Source organism: Pongo pygmaeus, chromosome 1 (genome assembly GCF_028885625.2).
Source record: "Pongo pygmaeus isolate AG05252 chromosome 1, NHGRI_mPonPyg2-v2.0_pri, whole genome shotgun sequence".
NCBI classification, from domain to species: Eukaryota; Metazoa; Chordata; class Mammalia; order Primates; family Hominidae; genus Pongo; species Pongo pygmaeus.
In genome coordinates this window covers 97,312,715-97,337,623 of record NC_072373.2, presented here as the reverse complement: position 1 = coordinate 97,337,623, position 24,909 = coordinate 97,312,715, and the positions used below count along the sequence as shown (strand labels likewise).

The 24,909-nt window shown below is 36.7% G+C and overlaps 2 protein-coding genes across 2 annotated transcripts; both read right to left on the bottom strand.

Annotated features, from left to right (window-relative positions):
* Positions 1 to 2,931: 2,931 nt before the first annotated feature.
* LOC129021600 (small proline-rich protein 2A-like) lies at positions 2,932 to 4,324 on the bottom strand. Its single transcript, XM_054467220.1, has 2 exons — positions 4,283 to 4,324; positions 2,932 to 3,566 (listed from the first exon to the last, which is right to left on the bottom strand). Exon 2 carries the CDS (start codon positions 3,545 to 3,547, stop codon positions 3,329 to 3,331), a length of 219 nt encoding a protein of 72 aa, XP_054323195.1. The 5' UTR covers positions 3,548 to 3,566; positions 4,283 to 4,324; the 3' UTR covers positions 2,932 to 3,328.
* Positions 4,325 to 18,694: 14,370 nt separating this feature from the next.
* Positions 18,695 to 20,082, bottom strand: LOC129013884 (small proline-rich protein 2E). The gene is made up of 2 exons (XM_054450600.1): positions 20,040 to 20,082; positions 18,695 to 19,329 (listed from the first exon to the last, which is right to left on the bottom strand). Exon 2 carries the CDS (start codon positions 19,308 to 19,310, stop codon positions 19,092 to 19,094), a length of 219 nt encoding a protein of 72 aa, XP_054306575.1. The 5' UTR covers positions 19,311 to 19,329; positions 20,040 to 20,082; the 3' UTR covers positions 18,695 to 19,091.
* Between the last annotated feature and the right edge of the window lie 4,827 nt (positions 20,083 to 24,909).

Sequence of the window (24,909 nt, the reverse complement as noted above, 5' to 3'; positions counted from 1 at the left end):
AGGTGAAAGATCTCTACATGGAAAGCTACAAAACATTCCTGAAGAACATCAGAGATGACACAAATGTAGGCAGCACATTCCATGCTCATATATAGAAAATCAATATCATTAAGATGACCATATTGCCCAATTTACAGATTCAATGTGATTCCTATCAAACCACCAATGACATTCTTCACAGAACTAGAAAAAAAACTATTTTAAAATTCATATGGAACCAAAAATGAGCCAAAATAGCCAAGGCAATCCTAAGCAAAAAGAAAAAAACTGGGGGCATCACACTACCTGACTTCAAACTATACTACAAGTCTACAGTAACCAAAACAGCATGGTACTAGTACAAAAACAGACACACACTAACACAACAGAATAGGGAAGCCAGAAATAAAGCATCACACCTGTAACTATCTGATCATCTAAAAAGGTGATAAAAACAAACAATGGGGAAAGGACTCCCTATTCAATAAATGGTGCTGGGATAACTGGCTAGCCATATGCAGAAGATTGAAACTGGATGCCTTCCTTACACCATATACAAAAATCAACTCAAGATGGATTAAAGACTTAAATGTAGAACCCATAACCATAAAAACTTTGAAAGACAACCTAGGCAATACCATTCTGGACATAGAGACAGGCAAAGATTTCATGAATAAGATGCCAAAAGCAATTGCAACAAAAACAAAAATTGGCAAGTAGGATCTAATTAAACTAAAGAGCTTCTGCAAAGCAAAGGAAACCATCAAAAGAGTAAACAGACAACCTATAGAATGGGAGAAAATTGTTGCAAACTATGCATATTATAAAGGTGTAATATCTAGCATCTATAAAGAATTTAAAGAAATTCACAAGAAAAAAAAACAGCCCTATTAGAAAGTGGGAAAAGGACAGGAACAAACACTTTAAAAAGAAGACATATGTGTGGTACACAAGCATATTAAAAAAAGCTCAATATCACTGATCATTAGAGAAATGCAGATCAAAACCACAATGAGAGACCCCAGTCAGATGTCTACTGTTAAAAAGTCAAAAATAAAAGGTGCTAGCAAGGTTGTATAGAAAAAGGAATGTTTATACACTGCTGGTAGGAGTGTAAATTAGATCAACTATTGAAGAAAACAGTGTGGCAATTACTCAAAGAACTAAAAACAGAACTACCATTCGAACCAGCAATCCCATTACTTGGCATATACCCAAAGGAATATAAACCATTCTATATCATAAAGACACATGCATGTGTTATGTTCATTGCAGCACCATTCATAATAGTGAAGACATGGAATCAAACTAAGTGCCCATCAATGATAGACTAGATAAAGAAGATATAGTACATATACACCATGGAATACAGGTACATAGATGGAGCTGGAGGTCATTATCCTTAGCAAACTAATGCAGGAACAGAAATTCAAATACCGCATGTTCTCACTTATAAGTGTGAGTTACATGATGAGAAAACATGGACACCTTAAAGAGAACAGCAGACACTGGCACCTACCACAGGGTATGGAGAAGGAGAGGATCAGGAAAAATAACTAATGGGTGCTATGATTAAACCCTGCGACATGAGCTTGCTTATATAACAAACCTGCACATGCACCCCTGAACTTAAAAGTTAAAAAAAGCTACGCTGGAGAGGGTGCAAAGAAAAAGAAGCCTTGTATACTCTTGGTGGGAATGTAAATTAGTACAGTTGCTATGCAAAACAGTAAGAAGATTTCTCAAAAAACTAAAAACAGAACTACTATTCAATCCAGCAATCCAGCTACTGTGTATCTATCCAAAGGAAAAGAAATCAGTACGCAAAAAGGATGCCTGAACTCCTATGGTTATTGCAATACTGTTCACAATAGAAAAGATATGTAAGCTAAGTGTCCATTAATGAATGAATGAATAAAGAAAATATGTATATACACACAATGAAATACTATTCCATTGTAATAAAAAGAATGAAATCCTGTTATTGGCAGCAACACGGATGGAACTGGAGGTCATTATGTTAAGTAAAATCAAGCAGAGAAAGACAAATATTGCATGTTCTCACTCATATGTAGGAGCTACAAATGTTGATCTATAAAGGTAGACAGTAGAATGAGAGATACCAGAGGCAAGGAAGGGTGTTCAGGGGGATGGAGAATGAAGAAATACTGGTTAATGAGTAAAAACATATAGATACATAAAATGAGTAAGTTTTAATATTTGATAGCAGAGGAAGGTGACTGCAGTATACAACAATGTATTGTGTTCTTCAAAATAGCTAGAATTGAAATGTTCCCAACAAAGAACAATGATAAATGCTCCAGGTGATGAATGCCCTAAATTTCCTGATATCCTGATTTGATCATTACACATTCTATTCATGTAAAAAATCACATGTATGCAGTAAATGTGTACAAGTATTATGAATCAATACAAACAACATTAGAGAGTCTTCTTATTTCCTGTGTTAGTTACACCCAAGCCACTCTTTTGCTGGAACAAATGTGGTAGTGGTTGTAGTGGGGAGTGATGATGATGATGAGGAGGAGGAGGATGGTGATGGTGAAAACAATGATAATATGTGGCTGAGAATACAACTCTATCAAATGACAGCTAATTACGTGTCAGGCATTGTGCCAACCAAATATCAGATAGTAATCAAATTTTATGCCTTAGACTAGTTTGTAATGTCAATGTTATTTTGCTCACTTTGCAGTAAAGAGAAGTTGTCAATTCCAATTCAGAGAAGTTGAATAATATCCTCCTCAAATCAATCAAACGCTAATTAAGGAAAATAAAAGGGGTTTAAAATGATACAGAAATAATCTTTGGTATGACCCAAATTGTGAGATCCTGCTGTGAATCAAAGAAAGATTGAAATAAATCCAAAAGATTACATAATATTGCTAATAAAGCAGATTTGAAAAGAAACAAAAGATCCATTCACAAATATATATGCATAGATACTTTATTCAGGGCGTGAAAGATAAGTGACAATTGCAAAGTTGGTAGAAGCTCGTGACCAGGTGACAGACAGACACAGAACACATCAACAGAATTCTCTGATGGTTCCCAGGGAGAGAGCTGCTGCTCTTTCTTCCGAAGCTCTGGGAGCTGGCACAGCCCAGGACTTCCTTTGCTCAGTCTCCACCTGGACGGTGGCAGTATGGCAGCCTCAGAAAAGAAACTTTTTGCTGTCAGGGATCATCATGGGCAGATCACTGGCTAAGGAGAAAGAAGCTCCCTGTGTATCCATGGTAGGCTTCGATGAGAAGATGAAGATGGAGTTGTGGAACAAGGTGAGCCAAATATCCTTATCCCTTCTTGGTCCTGATGAATTCTGAAGCTGTTACTTGCTCTTGGGTGGATACTTTGACTGGCAGGGTGGGGAAGGTGTCACAGGAGGATATTTCTGCTGGCACGGCTGAGGTGGGCAGGGCTGTGGACACTTTGGTGGTGGGCAGGGCTCAGGGCACTTCGGGGGTGGACATGGCTCTGAGCACTTTGGTGTGGGGCACACAGGAGGTGGCTGGCAGGGCTGCTTGCACTGCTGCTGTTGATAAGACATCCTGCTGGAGTCTCAGAATCTGAAATAAATGATACAACAGTGTTCGTGGGAAGGGAATCCTCCAGAGAGAGAAGCCAAAGCTTATGTAATACCATGGCATACTATTTCTCCAATCTCCAAGAAATTATTTAAATTCTTAATTCCCTTTTCAAGACTTTCTGGTTTCTCCCATCCACTTTAACAAATTGCTTCATTGTCCCTAGGAAATCCTGTGTTTTCTCATACAATTTTTCCAAATAAATTATCTCTGTTATAAAGAATCAAGCATGTTATTTCCCTGAAAATAACCAATTCAAGAAAGGCAGTCACAAGTTCAGACACCCTGGGCAATCTAATATGCTATTCCTATCATCATTATCTGTTATAAAGTCCAAGTGGGCTGACTTGGGCATAGAGCAAAGGGCTGCTCAGGGAGAATTGTAGTCTCTCACACCTGCTAAGACACAAACCTTTGTAAAGGACACTAGAAAGACAGAGAATAAAGAAAAATACTTTGTTCTTTTTTCTTCTTCATATCAAAGGTTACCCCTTAACTTCTCTGTCCATATGGATACCTACCTGTATAACAAAAGAAAGCTAAAATATCATATAATTGTGCTCTAATCCTAAATTTTCATCCACTAAGTAGCATCAAGTCAATGTTCATAGGATTGGATCCACCAAACTTGCCATATTCAGATTAAACTCAACATTTCAGGGCACAAAGAACAGAGGAACTCAAGGAAGCCGACTCACCAGGTTCTCCAAGGCAGATCAGTGCTCAGGTACCAGGGGTTTAAGAGTCGTGCAGCAGAGGATCTCTTTATAGAGCCTGCTACCCCATCCAGCAGGAAGTGAAACTACCTAAAACAACGCTGATCCAGTAATTTCTTAGGCCAAATGCAAATTTATCCATGACTGGCAAGAGCAGGATACTCAAAATAGGAAATATCCTGTTCTGAAATCTCTCCACTGGGTTAAGCTCTCCTGACTCACAGAAGCCCTGCCTTGGATCTCAGTTTCAGTGACTTATGGCAAAGAGGGACTTGGGGGAATCTCTAACTGGTGGTCAAGGGACCTCTTTCTTAATTGGGAACAAAGATATTTTCCTGTCTTACACCTTCCCTAAATCATAAAACTTCTGCCCTCATTTACTTTATCTGAATGCCTTATTGTTATACATGAACTCAACTCTATGTCTACTTTCCTCATGCAATTTGCCAATGTGCTAGGAGGAAGGAGAGACCTAACAAAGGCCTAAGTTCTAGCCCAAGCCTTTTCTTTGCTCGTTGTATGACCACAGGCAAGTCACTTCTCCTCCACGGAACTGTAAACAGGGAGAATAATACTCACCTCTGAGTTTGCAGGCGTTGACCGCATTGTGCCACCTGATGACCCTGTTCGAGCTTGAAATTTTTTCTTCTACCTCTTTCTTTCTCTCATAAAACCCCAGATTTTACCTATATTATCTTCCTCTTTAAAACTGTCTTCTCCAATCCGTTTGTAGAGGCATTTGTCTCCCAGGATAGATTCCAAAGTGAGATCGAGTCTCCCCAGCACATTTTCTACTTGCTGCCCTTAAGGATGTGTACTATAACTTTTTATTTATAAAAATGTACTCTCGGACACCACCTTAAGGAAATAGAAAGAATGGAACCAAAGTTACAAGCACTCACTCAAAATCTATGTATTGAACCATGCCTATGTTCAATACATTTTACATACATTTTTAGTATAATTTGAATATTTTAAATATTACATAATCTCCCAAAACATTCTGTAGTGTCCTGTGAACATCCTATAGAGAACAAGCTGCATAGACTCATGTTATCATATGTAAATAATTAGAAGTAGGTTTGCAGAGTGCAGAAGTTCAGAGCACTTAAAGTCTGAAATCTAGGGGAAAATAAAAACTAAGTGTAATCCAATATGTATTCTTGCTCTCTATTTCCAAACAGGTTTTAGGTGTTTGAAAGACAGTGTTTTAAAATTTGTTTGTATGTTTTTCCTTTGTTTTTTCCATAGACCCTCTAGTCCCACAATCTGCTGGATTATCAACTCACACCCCAATGTACACCTCTCATCTGTCCATTTTGGTATGTATTGTTCACTTAACACGTATGTTGTCAATGCATTTAGTGATTGTTTTTTCACATCTTTTTTAAACTCTTCTTACAATCAGTAAGGTTTTCTAAATATTGTATATTAAGCATTTAAAGTGATATTGCTAGAGCTTCCTTATCTGGACCATTAATCAGGAAGCTTTCCAAGAATGTGGTTTTGTAAGTAGATAAGAAGAAAGGGGAATGAGGAAGAGGAAAGACAAAATCATTAGAGCAGTCACCAGCTATGCTCCAGGAAGAACATGTGTTGAATGAACCCAGCATCACATCTCTCAGTTAAGCAGGTTAGGTACCCAGAACTGCTATTTCTCCTGTCAGTAAGGAAGGGCTTTTGGCTAAGATAATCACTGGCCAGGACACTACAGAAATAGAGCCATCACATCAGAACCTTGAGGCCAGGTGTTTACAAATGGTGTTCTCACCAAATGTTTCCTATAGACTATTACACATGCCAAGAACTTCACTGGGCAAAGTAAAGGGCCTTTACTCAATAGGTCCCCTACTACTCCCCAACAGCCTCACATCACATCTAAAACACAAATCCTTAAAGAAATATCTGATTTGTGCCATGCAAAATTGAAGAATTTGCTGCCAAATGAGATCACTGTGTGAGATAACCCAGTTTGAGTCACACCCTGCGACTCCCCTTCTGAGAACACCCCACTCAAACAGGAGGCTTATCACACCGGTGCAGGCACTAGAATGGCAGCAGCCCTAGTGCCCCCCGCATCTCAGACAGGCTCACTTTACAAGTTGAGGTGGTGAACTTGAAACTCAGAGTTCCACGCAGACCAGCTACATGAGGAATGGCCACAATATGAAGAGGGGCAGCTAACAGTCACAGCTTCCCCCAGTTAGGACATCCAGGCCCTGAGACATGGAGCGAGGCATAATTCACACACACACACTCCGTGGGTCTTTATTTGTCTATCATCTATCTCCATATCTAAAGAGCTTAGCTTTATGTTTCTTAAGAGTCTGATAGCCTTAGGTTCATTCCTATTATTTCTACTTCCTAATTTTCTAAGGGATCATTAAGTACGAATTATTAGTTTATAAAAATGACAGGAAAAAACAAAAACTTTTATTTGGTCTAATATTTGATTCAACATTTTATCTCACATTTTACTATAATACATTCTACTATACAAAATAGTGCTGGCAAATGAAGATTTAAAATAAAATATGGAAAAAATAAAGAAACAGGAATTGTTGCAAAATATTCTTGATATGTTAAGAGAAATGGTAACTGCGAGTCCCCATGCATATCTGCCTTCTGCTTTTATTTCTGAATAGCAGGCTTAGTCTCCATTGTCCTTCTGTAATTCAATGAATCAGATAAACATATGGTAGAATGCTGAAAGTAATTAAGAAGAATGTTTTGGGAGATTATGTAATATTATTTAAAATATTCAAATTATACTAAAAATGTATGTAAAGCATGATAACATTTTCATTAATGTATTTATTAAAAGATGGGAAACATAAAACAACATATTAAATGTGATTATATTTGGCTGGTATAATTACGGATGATGTTTATGTTCTTATTTAACTTTTCAAAGTATGCTTCAAGTGTTACCTATTATTGAGTAAGGAATCTTAAAATTCTACTTTGAAAAGCTAACAAGAGACAAGCCTGTCCATTGCTCAGTTAGTGAGATAGTGGGTTGTTTTTTTTTTTTTAAGCATTGTTGGCTAGACACTAAAGGTGGGGTAGGATGTTAAGCAGCAGTAGTTTTATTGTAATAGCTCTACATTTGATCACATCCCTTCTAAAATCTCTCTTGAAGAAAACCCCAATAATAATCCCCCTTCCTCAGAGTATTGACATATACACACAGATGTTTACAAATGGTGTTCTCTCCAAATGCGAGAATTGTAGTAACCACAGACACCCAATAGCTGTATGTGTCTGTGAAATCATTCACCAAAATTGGGAGATCGTTCTAGGGTAACAAAATCAGGAATGAGTTTGTCTACTATCTGAGAGCCACGTGGATAGAAAGCATAAATTGGCCATAATATGATGAAATTGGAAGAAATGGATGATTAGCAGGACAGATAGTAAGGATAGTAGAATATGGTGATAATGATAGTAACTACCACTAAATTGTTATGAGAAAACAATTAAATCAGAGACTGCATATAAATACTTAGCACAGGCTACAGATAGTGCTCAAAATGCTAAAGTAACACATTGTTAATGAAAGAGATAGAGACAAAATATCAATTTCAAGTTGTTTATGGTTAAGAAAGGTATTTGCTTTCTCTTTAAGATCTTTTATATTATCCTTATTTTAATTGTGTGCCAGAAGTTTTTAGGACAAAGCAAATGCAAATATATGATATGAATGAAGTGGGCAGAAATAATAAGATGGGCTGATCCTGACATTTATTCTTATGTGATAAAAATGAGAGTTAATCTAAGCAGAAATTTAGATCAGTTCCTAGTTGTTTGTACTCTCTAAGACTTTCCTCTGAATTCAGTTAATACAAGAAAATAAATCTAAATACAGTAAATAGCAATACGTGGATGTGTTCATTTGTAAAATATTATCGTATATAGATATTTAGCATTCCATGTGAAAATATGTATAATGTTACCTCCAATTTAGTTTACTGTTATGTGGTTAGCTGTTTAGGACATTAATAAAAAACACTCATTCAAATATCACATTTCTTCTGGTGGCAAATTATCTAAATTTTAGGCTAAATCCTTATAAGAAACTGAATAGCTCATTAGCACTAACCTTCCCAAAGTGAATAGACCTTATAGATTCTACTTGTATTTTCTCTATATGTTAGATCAGAATATTTAAGAGCATAATTTCAAGAGCTATTAGTAATGTAAAGTACTCCTGTTGCTTAATGTTAATGAGATTAAGAAGGACATATGGTAAATGATAGAATGAATCAGACACTTCTCCTCGTAAGAATCTTTTCAAGATAGTGAATGTGCATAGGCTGTGGTTTCCTTCCAAAAAAAGTCAAAAAGGAAAATAAGGAAACACGAACAAAATTGTGAAAAACTTTGAAGAGAAAAAAAACTGTGTGAAATCTAATATAGGGGAGAGCTGAAATTCTACTGTAAGTTAGAAATATATGAAATAAAAGAAACATTATTAGAACAATCAAAACTAACACACACTCTTACAGAGATAAACACAATTTTGCAATATGATCCAGCAAATTTTGATCTAGTACATTTCAGAATATTTCAACAAAAAATAACCTGCGTTCAAATGATTGCAGCAGCTTTATTCATAAATTCCAAGAAGTGTGATCTACCAAGATGCCCTTTAATAAATGAATCGATAAACCATGGTGCATTATACCCATGCAGTGGAACACTATGCAGTGATAACATGGAATGATCTATCAAGAAATACAAAGATATGAATGAATTTAAAATGCAAACTGGTAAGTTAAAAAAGTGTCAGTCTCAAAGGCTACACACTGTTTCTAAAATGGTTCCACTTGTATGATTTCTGTAAAATGCAAAATTACACATCCAAAAAGCACAACAAACTCCAAGTTCAATTAATTCAATGACACCCACACTGAGACACATTATAATTAAATTATCAAAAGAGAGAATCTTGAAAGCAGGAAGAAGGAAGTAAATCATCATATCTGAGAGATCCTTAATAAGTAGTTGACCAAATTCTTATCAGAAGTAGTTTTCAGAATAAGTAATTTTCAATATATCATCCTACTGCCTCCTGATCTCCAAGGCAGTAGAATTCTACGTTGAAAGTGATTTCTTTCAATGCTGTAGAATTCTAGAAAGAAACCACTTTTTTTTTTTATTATACTTTAAGTTTTAGAGTACATGTGCACAATGTGCAGGTTAGTTACATATGTATACATGTGCCATGCTGGTGTGCTGCACCCATTAACTCGTCATTTAGCATTAGGTGTATCTCCTAATGCTATCCCTCCCCTCTCCCCCCGACCCCACAACAGTCCCCAGAGTGTGATGTTCCCCTTCCTGTGTCCATGTGTTCTCATTGTTCAATTCCCACCTATGAGTGAGAACATGCAGTGTTTGGTTTTTTGTCCTTGCAATAGTTTACTGAGAATGATGATTTCCAATTTCATCCATGTCCCTACAAAGGACATGAACTCATCCTTTTTTATGGCTGCATAGTATTCCATGGTGTATATGTGCCACAGTTTCTTAATCCAGTCTATCATTGTTGGACATTTGGGTTGCTTCCAAGTCTTTGCTATTGTGAATAGTGCCACAATAAACATACATGTGCATGTGTCTTTATAGCAGCATGATTTATAGTCCTTTGGGTATATACCCAGTAATGGGATTGCTGGGTCAAATGGTATTTCTAGTTCTAGATCCCTGAGGAATCGCCACACTGACTTCCACAATGGTTGAACTAGTTTACAGTCCCACCAACAGTGTAAAAGTGTTCCTATTTCTCCACATCCTCTCCAGCACCTGTTGTTTCCTGACTTTTTAATGATTGCCATTCTAACTGGTGTGAGAAGGTATCTCATTGTTGTTTTGATTTGCATTTCTCTGATGGCCAGTGAAGATGAGCATTTTTTCATGTGTCTTTTGGCTGCATAAATGTCTTCTTTTGAGAAGTGTCTGTTCATATCCTTCGCCCACTTTTTGATAGGGTTGTTTGTTTTTTTCTTGTAAATTTGTTGGAGTTCATTGTAGATTCTGCATATTAGCCCTTTGTCAGATGAGTAGGTTGCAAAAATTTTCTCCCATTTTGTAGGTTGCCTGTTCACTCTGATGGTAGTTTCTTTTGCTGTGCACAAGCTCTTTAGTTTAATTAGATCCCATTTGTCAATTTTGGCTTTTGTTGCCATTGTTTTTGGTGTTTTAGACATGAAGTCCTTGCCCATGCCGATGTCCTGAATGGTAATGCCTAGGTTTTCTTCTAGGGTTTTTATGGTTTTAGGTCTAACATTTAAGTCTTTAATCTATCTTGAATTAATTTTTGTATAAGGTGTAAGGAAGGGATCCAGTTTCAGCTTTCTACATATGGCTAGCCAGTTTTCCCAGCACCATTTATTAAATAGGGAATCCTTTCCCCATTGCTTGTTTTTCTCAAGTTTGTCAAAGATCAGATAGTTGTAGATATGTGGCGTTATTTCTGAAGGCTCTGTTCTGTTCCATTGGTCTATATATCTGTTTTGGTACCAGTACCATGCTGTTTTGGTTACTGTAGCCTTGTAATATAGTTTGAAGTCAGGTAGCATGATGCCCCCAGCTTTGTTCTTTTGGCTTAGGATTGACTTGGCAATGTGGGCTCTTTTTTGGTTCCATATGAACTTTAAAGTAGTTTTTTCCAATTCTGTGAAGAAAGTCATTGGTAGCTTGATGGGGATGGCATTGAATCTATCAATTACCTTGGGCAGTATGGCCATTTTCACGATATTGATTCTTCCTACCCATGAGCATGGAATGTTCTTCCATTTGTTTGTATCCTCTTTTATTTCATTGAACAGTGTTAACCACTTTCAACCTAAAATTGTACAGCCAGCAAAATTGTCCTTAAAAATGAGGGCAAACTTATGACATTTCCAGAAATCAAAACTTCAGACAGTTCGTTGCTCCTAGATTTTCTGTATGAGAAATGATAAAAAGAGCCTCTCAGGTTGAAATAAAAGGATGCTGGGCCAGGCGCAGTGGCTCACACCTGTAATCCCAGCACGGTGAGAGGCTGAGGTGGGTGGATCACAAGGTTAGCAGTTCGAGATCAGCCTGACCAACATGGTGAAACCCCATCTGTACTAAAAATACAAAAATTAGCTGGGTGTGGTGGTGTGCACCTGTAATCCCAGCTACTTAGGAGGCTGAGGCAGGAGAATTGCTTGAACCCAGGAGGTGGAGGTTGCAGTGAGCCGAGATCGCACCACTGCACTCCAGCCTGGGCAACAGAGAGAGACACTGTCTCACAAAAAAAAAGGATGCTGGAGAGAAACTTTGTGAAGATATAAAGGTATCTGATAGACATGCACAGGTACATAAAAGCCAGCATTATTGTAATTTTATCTTGTAACTCCACTTTTTATTTTCTACAAGATTTAAAATGCAAATGTATACAATTACAAATCTCTGTTAGTGAACTCAACATAAAAAGAGGATGGGGTTGTGTGAGTTAATTTTTCTATGCAATTGGAATTGTTGTTGTTAATGCTAATTAACTGTATATCATAACTAAGATATTATATACAGTCTTCACTGTAACCACAAAATAAATATTTTAGAATACACAACGACAGAAAAAAGACAATTTAAAAAGTTTTACCACAAAAAAAAGCTAAACACAAATCAGGCACTAATGAAAGATAACATAGAGAAAAGAGTAAATGCAAAAAGAGGACCTACCTCATCAGTTATTATTTTAAATGTAAGTGAATTAAACTTTCCCCAGCAACAGAAATTGAAAGCATAGATCTTAAATTAAAAAATTGATTCAACTATTTGCTGTTTACAAGAGACTAACTTTACAACTAAAGACACAAAGAGGTTGAAAGTAATAGGATGGAAAAAGATATTTTATGTAAATGGTAGCCACAAGAGACCAGAGGTGGCTACAATAACATCAGACAAAATTGAGTACTGTTACATGAGACTATAAAAGACATATATATTGATAAAGAGATTTATTCACTCAGAAAACATAGAAGTTATAAACATACATTTCCTAACATCAGAACTCTAAAACATATGAAAATACATTGAGAGAAATTAAAGGAAATTGATAGTTCTATGATAAATGTTGAAAACCTAACTACTTCACTTTCAAAAATGGCTAGAATAATAGAAGTTCAAAAAGAAAATAGACAACTTAAAAATATAAACCAATTAGTCCAAACAGAAAAATACACAACCCTCTACCCACCAACAGCAGGATATACCCTACAATTTTCTCAGGAGAACATGGAACACCCTCCAGGATAGACCACATATTAGGCTAGAAAATAAGTTAATATATTTTAAAAGACTAAAATCATACAAAGTACTTTTCCAATCACTTTGAAATGAGACTAAAAATCTATAACCAACTTAAAACTGGAAAATTCACACATTCGTGGAAACAAACAAACAAAAAAACACTCTTAAACAACCAACAGGTCAAATAAGAAATCACGGGAAAATTAGAAATAGTTTGAGACTACTGACAACAAAAACACATCATACCAAAACTTCAGGATTGCAGAAAAAGCAGTGCTAACAGGGAAATTTATAGCCATAACCACATACATTTTTAATTTAAAAAATTCTCAGATCAATAACTTCATGTTACACCTTAGGAAAATACAAAAAGAAAAGTAAACTAAACCCAAAAAAAGTAAATATGAGAGACTAGAATGGAGATAAATAAAATAAAAGACAAGAAAACAATAGAGAAAATCAGTAAAACCAACTTTTATTTCATTGAAAAGGCAACAAAACTGACAAATTGTTAGATTAACCACAGAAGAGAAAAATGATGTAACACTCAAATAGCTAAAATCTTAAAAGAAAGTGGGGAAGTTACTACTGATTTTACAGAAATGAAAAGAATTTCAAGGGAAAACATAGAAACAATTCTATGTCAGCTTATCAGATAACCCAGTTGAAATGAACAAATTCTCAGAAATATACTGTCTACCAAACCAAATCATAAAGAAATAGAAAATTTGAAGAGATGTATAAAAAGTAAGGAGATTGAATTACTAATCTAAAATCTAACAAGAAAGAAAAGTGTTGACCCAGAAGGATTTATTGGAGAAGTATATACCAATCCTTCTCAAACTCTATCAAAAAAGAAAACTTAAAATAGAGAATACTTCCTGCCTTATTCCATGAAGCCAGGATTACCCTGATAGAAAATCCAGACAAAGACACTGCAAGGAATGAAAACTACACACCAATATTCCTCATGAATATTGATGCAAAAAATGCTCAAAAACATTTAACATACCAGATAATTCCTGTGGCTCTGGGCAAGATGGCCAACTAGATGCAGCCAGGTAGAATAGCTGCCACTGAGGGACAGAGACGACTGGCCCACTTTTAACAGATTTTCAGAGGGGAGGCACTGAGAGTGAAGCAAACACAAAACAGAAAAAAGCAGGGATTGCAATCCCAATTTCAGACAAAAGAGACTTTAAACCAACAAAAATCAATAAAGACCAAAAAAAGCATTGCATAATGGTAAAGGATTCAATGAGAATACCCAACTGTCTTAAATATAAATGCACCCAACACAGGAGCACTTGCATTTATGAAGCAATTTCTTAGTGCCCTTCAAAGAGAATTAGACTCCCACACAATAATAGTGGGAGACTTTAACACCCCACTGACAGTATTAGACAGATCATGGTGGCTGAAATTTAACAAATGTATTCAGGACTTGAAGTCAGCACAGAACCAAATGGACCTGATAGACATCTACAAAACTCTCTACCCAAAAACAGAGACTATACATTCTTCTTTTAGCCACATGGCACAAACTCTAAAATCAATCACATGGTGGGAAATAAAACACTCCTCAGCAAATACAAAAGAACTGAAATCATAACAACCAATCTCTCAGAAGACAGCACCATGAAATTTGAAATCAAGACTGAGAAATTCACTCAAAACCATACAATTACATGGAAATTTAATAAGTTGCTCTTGAATGACTTTTGAGTAAATTATCAAATTAAGGCTGAAATCAAGAAGTTCTTTGAAACTAATGAGAATGAACATACAACATACCAGAATCTGTGGACACAGCTAATGCAGTATTAAGAGGAAATTTGTAGCACTAAATGCTCACATCAAAAAGTTAGAAAGATATCAGTGTAACAACCTAACATCACAACTAAAAGAACGAGGAAACCAAGAGAAAACCAACCTCAAAGCAATCAGAAGACAAGAAATAACCAACATCAGAGCTAAGCTAAAGGAGACTGAGATATAAAAAAATCAAAATATCAACAAATCCAGGAATTACTTTTAAAAAACAATAAAATAAATTGACTTCTAACTAGACTATAAAGAAGAAAAGAGAAAATATTCAAATAAACACAGTTAGAAATGACAAAAGGGATATTGACATATGAATTCTACCAGATGTACAAATAAGAGCTGGTACCATTCCTGCTGAAACTATCCTAAAAATTTGAAGAGGAGGACTCCTCTCTAACTCATTCTATGAGGCCAGCATCATCTTCATACCAAAACCTTGCAGAGACACAAAGACTAAAAAGAAAATTTCAGGCCACTATCCTCAATGAAAATCAATGCAAAAATTCTCAGCAAAATACTGGCAAACCTAATCCAGCAGCACATCAAAAAGCCTATCCACCAGAATCAAGTTGGTTTTATCCCTGGGGTGCAAGAATGGTTAAACATACACAAATCAATAAATTTGATTCATCACATAAACAGAACTAAAGACAAAAATCACATGATTGTCTCAATAGATGCAGAAAAAGCTTTCCATACAATTCAACACCCCTTCATGTTAAAAACACTCAGTAAACTAGATATTAACCAAATGAATATTCCTCAAAATAATAAGAGCCATCTGTAACAAATCCACAGCCAATATGATACTGAATAGGGAAAAGCTGGAAGCATTCCCCTTGAAAACCGGCACAATACAAGGATGCCCTCTCTAACTACTTCTATTCAACGTACTATGGAAAGTCCTGGCCAGAGCAATCAAGAAAGATAAGGGTAGAAAGGGGATCAAAATAAGAAGCAGGAACTCAAACTATCCCTGTTTGCACACGACATGATTCTATATCTAAAAAACCCTATAGTCTCGGAACGAAAACTCTTTCAGTGGATAAACAACTTCAGCAATGTTTCAGGATTCAAAAACAACATACAAAAATCAGTCAATCAATCACTAGCACTCCTATATATCAGCAACAGCCAAGCCAACAGCCAAATCAGGAACACAATCCCATTCACGACAGTGGCAAAAAGAATAATATACCTAGGAATAAAGCTAACCAGGGAGGTGAAAGATCTCTACACAGAGAACTACAAAGTATTGCTGAACAACATCAGAGGTGACACTAATAAATGGAAAAACATTCCAAGCTCGTGAATAGGAAGCATCAATACAGTTAAAATAGCCAAACTCCTCAAAGCAGTTTACAATTTCAATGTGATTCCTCTCCTATCAAACTACCAATGACATTCTTCACAGAACCAAAAAAAAACAACAACAATTATAAAATTATATGGAACCAAAAATGAGCTTGAATAGCCAAGGTAATCCTAAACAAAAAGAACAAAGCTGGAGTCATCATGCTACCTGACTGCAAACTATACTATAAGGCTGCAGTAACCAAAACAGCATGGTACTAGTACAAAACAGACACAGAGACTAATGGAACAGAATAGGGAACCCAGAAATAAAGCAACACACCTGTAACTATCTGATCACTAAAAATGTAACAAAAACAAGCAATGTGGAAAGAACTCCCTATTGAATAAATGATGCTGGGATAACTGGCCAGCCCTATGCATAAGATTGAAATTGGATGCCTTCCTTACACTATATACAAAAATCAACTCAAGATGAATTAAAGACTTAAATGTAAAGCCCCAGATTATAAATACCCTGGAAGACAACCTAGGCAATACCATTCTGGACATAGGGACAGGCAAATATTTTATGACAAAGACACCAAAAGTAATTGCAACAAAAGGAAAATTGACAAATAGGATAAACCAAAGAGCTTCTGCACAGCAAAGGAAACTATCAAAAGAGTAAACAGACAACCTACAGAATGGGAGAAAAGTTTCGTAAAGCATGCATCTGATAAAGGTCTAATATTCAGCATCTATAAAGAGTTTAAACAAATTTGCAAGAAAAAAAACAGCCCCATTAAAAAGTGGGCAAAGGACAGAAATCGACACATTTCACAGGAAACATACATGTAGCCAATAAGTATACGAAAAACAAGCTCAACATCACTGATCATTAGAGAAATGTAAATCAAAACCACAATGAGATACTAACTATTTCACACCAGTCATAATGGCTATTATTACAAAGTCAAAAAACAAAAAGTGCTGGAGAGTTTGCAGAGAAAAACTAATGCTTATACAGTGTTGGGGGAAGTGTCAATTAGATCAGCCATTGTGGAAAACAGTGTGGCAATTACTTAAACAGCTAAAAACAGAACTACCATTCCTACCAGCAATCCCATTACTTGGTATATACCCAAAGGAATAGAAACCATTCTGTGTCATAAAGACACATGCATATGTTATGTTCATTGCAGCACCATTCATAATAGCAGACATGGAATCAAACTAAGTGCCCATCAGTGATAGACTAGATAAAGAAAATGTGATACATACACACCATGAAATACTATGCAGCCATAAAAAAAAAGAGATCAAGTCCTTTGCAGGAACATGGGTAGAGCTGCAGGCCATTATCCTCAGAAAACTAATGCAGGAACAGAAAATCAAATACCACATGTTCTCACTTATAACTGGGAGCTAAATGCTGAGAAAACATGGACACATATTGGGGAACAACAGACAATAGGGCCTATTGGAGGGTAAAGGTTAGGGGGACAGAGAGGATCAGGAGAAATAACTAATAGGTACTATGATTAATAACTGAGTGATGAAACAAGCTGTACAATAAACCCCGGTGACATGCATTTACCTATGTAACAAACCTGCACATGTACCCCTGATCTTAAAATAAAAAATTTAAAAAAATAGCAGATAGTGGACAGGATGCAAAGAAAAAAGAAGCCTATATACTTCTGGTGGGAATGTAAATTAGTACACCCGCAGTGGAAAACAATACAAAGATTTCTCCAAAAACTAAAAATAGAACTACCATTCAATCCTGCAGTCCAACTACTGTGTATCTATCCAAAGGAAAAGAAATCAGTCCATCAAACAGATGCCTGAACTCCCATGGTTATTGCAGTACTATTCACAATAGCAAAGATATGTAACCTAAGTGTCCATTAACGAATAAATGGAAAAAGAAAATATTGTATAGACACACAGTGAAATCCTATTTTGTTGTAAAAAAGAATAAAATCATGTCATGTGCAGCAACACAGTTGGAACTGGAGGTCATTATGTTAAGTAAAATAAGTCAAGCAGGGGAAGACAAATACTGCATGTTCTCACTCATCTGTGGGAGCTACAAAACTTGATTTATAAAGGTAGAGAGTAGAATGATAGTTACCAGAGGCAGGGAAAGATGTTCAGGGGGTGGAGAATGAAGAAATGCGGTTAAATAGTACAAACATAGAGAGACATGAAAGAGGTAACTTTAAATATTTGATAGCGGAGTACAGTGGCTACAGTTTACAACAATGTATTGTATTTTTCAAAATAGCAAAAAGAGAGGAATTAAAATGTTCCCAGGAAAGACAGAAATGATAAATGCTCAAGGTCATGGATTCCCTAAATTTCCTGATATCCTGATGTGATCATTACACATTTGATCCATGTAACAAAATATCACATGTACCCCGAAAATATGTATAAGTATTATGAATCAATTAAAAATAACAATAGGGAGTCTTCTTATTTCCTGTATTAGTTACATCCAAGCCACTCTCTTTCTGGAACAAATATCTTGGTGGTTGTAGCAGGGGGTGATGATGATTATGATGATGATGATGCTTCTGGTGGAAACGATGATATATTGCTGCTTATTAGCAGCAAATTCAATAAAATGACTGCTATTATGTGTCAGGCATTGTGCCAACCAAATTTCAAAATTTCAGATAGAAATTAGATTTTATGACTTAGAATATTTTATGATGTAAATATTGTTTGGTTCACATTGCAGTAAAAAGAGACATTTGGAGAAGGGGAATAATATGTTCTGCAAATCAATCAAACACTAAGAAAAATAAAAGGAGTATAAAATGATAGAGAAATAATACTTGCTATGACCCAAAATTCATATAGCAACAATTGTAAGATCTTCCCTGAGGATCACAGAAAGATAGGAATAAATCTAAATGATCATATCACATTGCTAATAAAGCAGATTTGAAAAGAAACAAAAGATCCATTCACAAATATATATGCATAGATACTTTATTCAGGGAGTGAAAGAAAAGTGACAATTGCACAGGTGGTAGAAGCTCATGCCCAGGTGAAAGACAGACACAGAACACCTCAACAGAATTCTCTGATGATTCCCAGGCACACAGCTGCAGCTCTTTCTGCTGAAGCTCTGGGAACTGACAAAGCCAAGGTTCCTTTGCTCAGTCTCCACCTGGACAGTGGCAGTATGGCAGCCTTAGAAAGAAAACCTTTTGCTATCAGGGATCATCACAGGCAGATCACAGGCTAAGAGGAAAGAAGCTCCCTGTGTATCCATGGTAGGCTTCGATGAGAAGATGCAGGTGAAGCTGTGGAACGAGGTGAGCCAATTATCCTTATCCTTTCATGCTCCTGATGAATCCTGAAGCTGTTACTTGCTCTTGGGTGGATACTTTGGCTGGCAGGGTGGGGAAGGTGTCACAGGAGGACATTTCTGCTGGCACTGCTGAGGTGGGCAGGGCTGTGGACACTTTGGTGGTGGGCACGGCTCAGGGCACTTCGGGGGTGGACATGGCTCTGGGCACTTTGGCGTGGGGCACACAGGAGGTGGCTGGCAGGGCTGCTTGCACTGCTGCTGTTGATAAGACATCCTGCTGGAGTCTCAGGATCTGAAAGAAATGATATGACAGTGTTCACAGGAATGGACTCCTCCAGAGAGAGAAGCCAAAGCTTATGTAATACCATGGCATATTATTTCTCCAATCTCCAAAAATTTATTTAAACTCTTAGCTCCCTTTTCATGACTTCCTGTCTTCTCCTTTCCACTTTAGCAAGTTGCTTCATCAGCCCTAGGAAATCCTGCCTTTCCTCATACAATTTTTCCAAAGAAAACATCTCTGTAATAAAAAATCCAACATGTTAATCCAGGAAATTAACATCTTCAGGAAAGGCAGTCACAAGTTCAGACCCCCTGGGCAATCTCACAAGCTATTCCTATCATCATTATCTGTTGTAAAGTCCCAGTGGGTTGACTTGGGCACAGAGCAAGGGCTGTTCAGGAAGAAGTGCTGGCTCTCACACCTGCTAAGACACCAACTTTTGAAAAGGACACCAGAAAAATATGGAAAAGAGAAAAATACTCCATCCTTTTCTTCCAACCAAAGCTTTCCTATTAACTTCTCTGTCCATATGAACATGTAACTGTATATTTTTTAAAAAGCTGTGTAAAACACTCTATCACATAGTCTAATCCTGTAGTTCCATCCACTAAGTACCATCAAACCCATGATCATAGGTTTGGAGCCACCAAACTTGCTGGACTCAGATTAAATTCAACATTTCAGGGCAAAAAGAAGAGAACTCAAGAAAGCAGACTCACCAGCTTCTCCAAAGCAGATTGGTGCTCGAGTACCAGGAGTTTAGGAGTTGTAGAGCAGAGAACCTCTTTATAGGGCCAGCTACCCCACCCAGCAGGAAGTGGAACTGCCTAAACTGGGCTGGTCCAGCAATGTCCCAACTAAAATGCAAATTTATCCATAACTGGCATGACAGGAATTCTCAAACTGGGAAATATCCTGTTCTGGGACCTCTCCGCAGGATTAAGTGCCCCTGAATCATGGAGGCCCTGCCTTAGATCTCAGTTTCAGTGACTTATAGCAAAGAGGGACTTGGAGGATTCTCTAACTGGTGGTCAAGGGCTCTCTTTCTTGATTGGGGGCAATGAATACTTCCTGTCTTACACATTCCCTAAATCATAAAACTTCCTACCCTGATCCACTTTAGCTGAATGCCATATTATTGTACATGAACCTATCTCCACCCCTTCTTTCCTCGTACAATTTGCCAGTGTGCTAGAAGGACCTAACAAAGGCCTGAGTTCTGGCCCCAGATTTTTTTGCTAAGTTGTATGACCACAGCCAGGTTAACTCTCCTCCCTGGAACGGTAAACAGAGAAGCATCATATCTACCTCTGGTTTTGAAGGCAGTGACCACATTGTGCCATCTGTTGACCCTGTTCAAGCCTGAAATTTTCTACTTCACCTCTGTCTTTCTCTCACAGAACCCCAGATTTTACCTATATTCCTTTTCTCTTTGAAGTTGCCTTACGCACCTCTCATAGAGGCACTTGTGTCCCAGGACAGACACCAGAGTGAGATCCAGTCTCCCCAGTATGTTTGCTACTGCTGCTATCAAGGATATGTACTACAGCCTTTTTATTTATAGAAATCTACTTAGTCACCACATTAAGGAAATGGAAAGAAGGGAACCAAAGTTACAAGCATTCATTTTAAATCTATGTATTGAACCATGCCTATATCTTTGCCTGTGAACATCCTATAGAGAACAAAATGCATAGACTCACAATATCTTATGTAAACAGAGAAGAGAAGGGCTCTTCTCAGAGTAGAGAAGGTCAGAGGACTTAAAGTCTGAAATCTAGGGGAAAATATAAATTAAGTGTGATCCTATATGTTTGCTTTCTCTACCTCTCTTTCCAAACAGGTTTTAGTCTTTGAAAGACGGTATTATTTTATTTGTTTGTATGTTCTTCCTTTGTCTTTTCCCAAAGCCCTCTAGCCCCACAACCTGCTAGATTATCAACTCACACCCCAATGTATACCTCTCATCTGCCCATTTTAGTACACATTGTTCACTCGATACGTATGTTGTCAATGTGAATGTCTTTCACATCTTTTTAAAACTCTTCCTGCAGTCAATGGGGCTTACTAAACATCATATATTAAACATTTAAAATACTGCTGCTGGAGCTTCCTTATCTGGGCCAATAATCAGGAACCTTTCCAAGAATGTGGTTTTATAATTGGAGAAGAAGAAGGAAGAGGAAGATAAGAAAAAAAGAGGAAGAGGAGTGACTCAAATTCTTTGGAGCACTCACCAGCTATGCTCCAGATAGAGCAAGAGCACTGAATCAACCCAGCATCACATCTCTCAGTTAAGCAAGTTAGGTTTCCAGATCTGCAATTGCTCCAGTCTCTAAGGAAGGGCTTTTGGCCAAGATCACCATGGCCAGACGCTACACAAATAGAACTATCATGTCAACACCTTGAGTCCAGGTGTTTACAAACAGTGTTCTCACCAAATGCTTCCACATGCCAAGTACAGTGGGTGCAGTAAAGGGATTTCACTCAATAGGTCCCCTGCTCCTCCCCAGAGCCTCACATCACAACACAAATCCTTACAGAAATGTCTTGTTTCTGCCATGCAAAATTGGAAAATTGGCTGCCAAACGATATCACTATGTGAGATAATACAGTTTGGGTCATGCCCTGAGACTCCTATTCTGAGAACACCCCACTCAAACAGTCTGCTTATCACAGCAGTGCGGGCACCAGAGTGGCAGTAGCCCTAGTGCTCCCAGCATCTCGTGCAGGCTCACTTTACGAGTTGAGATGGTGAACTGGAAACTCAGAGTTCCTCACAGACCAGCTACATGAAGAGTGGCCACAACATGAAGAGGGGCAGCTAACAGTCACACCTTCCCAAGGTTAGGACATCCAGTCTCTGAGACATAGAGCGAGGCATACTTCACACACACACACACAACACGAGTCTTTATCTATCATCTATCTGCATGTCTAGAGAGCTTAGCTTTATCTTCTTTAAGAGTCTGATAGCCTTTGGTTCATTCCTATTACTTCTACTCCATAATTTTCTAAGAGATCATTAAGTATGAATTATTGGTACTTAAAAATGACAAGAAAGAACAAACAACTTCTTTGCGATTCACAAAGTATATTTGAATTTTATTATATATTCACTCATTTGTGCATGTATTTATAATGCTATGAAATTTACATCACATACGTAGCTTTGGCTACTACTACAGTCAAGATACATAACTGTTCCATTACCACAAGGCTCCTCTGCTCCCCACTTATAGCCACTCCTCCTTTCTCAAATACTTACCTCTAGTAAATATTACTCTTTTTTCTATCTCTATGATTTCATTATTTTAAGAATATTTTAGTGAATTTATACATCATGCAACCTTTTAATAATTGTTCTTTTTTTCATATAACAATTTCATGGAGATCCATTCACTTTGTGCACTTTTAATTTTGTGTAATACTTGATTCAACATTTTATCTCACATTTCAATACTATACATTCCACTGAACAAAATAGTGCTGGCAAATAAAGATTTAAAATTAAATATGAAAAAATAAAGAAACAAAATTATGGTAAAATATTCTTGATCAGCTCAGAGAAAGGGTAACTGCAATTCCCCATTCATATCTGTCTTCTGCTTTTATTTCTGAATGAAAGGCTAAGCATCCATTGTCCTTCCATGCCGAATCCAATAAATTACAGAACATTCATATGGTAGAATAGTGAAAATCATTAAGGTGGATGTTTTGGAAAATTGTTTAATATAATTTAAAACACTGGAGTTGTACTAAAAACATAATAAAGCATGACATCATTCTCATCAACATTTATTAAAAGGAAATGTATGAAACAATATATTAAATGTGATTATATATGGCTGGTGAAATTACAGATGATACCTATTTTCTTGTTTTACTTTTCAAAGTATTCTCCAGATGTTACCTATTACTGAGTAAGGAATCTTAAAATTCTACTTTGAAAAGTTGACAAGAGAGAAGCCTGTCCATTGCTCAGTTAGTCAGATAATGGTCTTTTTTTTTTTTCAGCATTTTTGGGCAGACGCTAAAGGTGGAGCTGGATGGAAGTAGCAGTTGTTTTATTGTTATAGCTCTACATTTGATCACATCCCTTCTAAAATCTCTCTTGAAGAAAACCCCGATAATATTCCCCATCCTCATAGCACTGACATACATACACTGAAGCCACAGACATGCAATAACCATATGTATCTACAAAATAATTCACCAGGCCGGGAACGGTGGCTCATGCCTGAAATCCCAGCACTTTGGGAGACCAACATGGGTTGATCAAGAGGTCAGGAGTTCAAGACCAGCCTGGCTAAGACGGTGAAACCCAGTTCTACTAAAAATACAAAAATTAGCCAGCCGTGATTGCAGGGGCCTGTAATCCCAGCTACTCGGGAGGCTGCGGCACAGAGTTGCTTGAACCCAGGAGGCGGACGGTGCAGTGAGCTGGCGTCACGCCTCTGCACTCCAGTTTTGGCGACAGAACAAGACTCCGTCTCAAAAAAATAAATAAAAAAATTTCAAAAAATAAAAATAAAAATGAAACAGTTCACCAAAATTGGCAGATCGTACTAGAGTAAAAAAATCAGGAATGAGTTTGTCTACTATCCAAGAGCCAGACAGATAGAAATCATAACATTGGCCATAATATGATGAAATTGGAAGAAATGGATGATTAGTAACAGGTGATAAAGATAATAGAACAAAGTGATAATAATAGTACCTACCACTAAATTGTCATGAGAAAAAAATTAAATCGGAGACTGCATTTAAAGTATTTAGTACAGGCTACAGATAGTACTCAAATAGTAAAGAAACACATGGCTAATCAAAGAGATAGGGGCAAAATATTGAAGTCAAGTTGCTTATGGTTGAGAAAGATATTTGCTTTTCTTTAAGACCTTTTATATCACCCTTATTTTAAGTGTGTGCCAGAAGTTTTTAGGACAAAGCAAATGCAAATATATGATTTGAATGAAGTGTGCAGAAATAATAAGATAGACTGATCTTGACATTTATTCTTATGTGATAAAAATGAGAGTTAACCTAAGCAGAAATTTAGAACAAAGGATAATGTTTCCGTGTTATTTGGACTCTCTACAGCTTTCCTCTGAATTCGGATAATAAAAAAAATCTAAAAACAATAAATAGCAATATGTTGATTTGTTGATTTGCAAGATATTAACATGTATAGATATATTTATTCTGTGTGAAAAATATATAATGTTTTATTCTTGTGAAAAAATATATAATGTTACCTCCAATTTAGTCTACTGTTACTGTGGTTAGCTGTTTAGGACAATTAAAAAATTGGTCATTTAAATATCACATTCCTTCTGCTGACAAATTACCTAAATTTTAGGCTAAATCCTCGTAAGAAACTGAATAGCTCATTAGCACTAATCTTTCCAAAGTGTATAAACCTTATAAATTCTACTTTTACTTTCCCCATATGTTAGATCCAAATATTTAAGAGCAAAATTCAAGAGCTATTAGTAATATAAAGTACTCCTGTATGCTTAGTATTAATGAGATTCAGAAGAATATGTGGTAAATGATGGAATAATTCAGATACTTCTACTTGTAAGAATC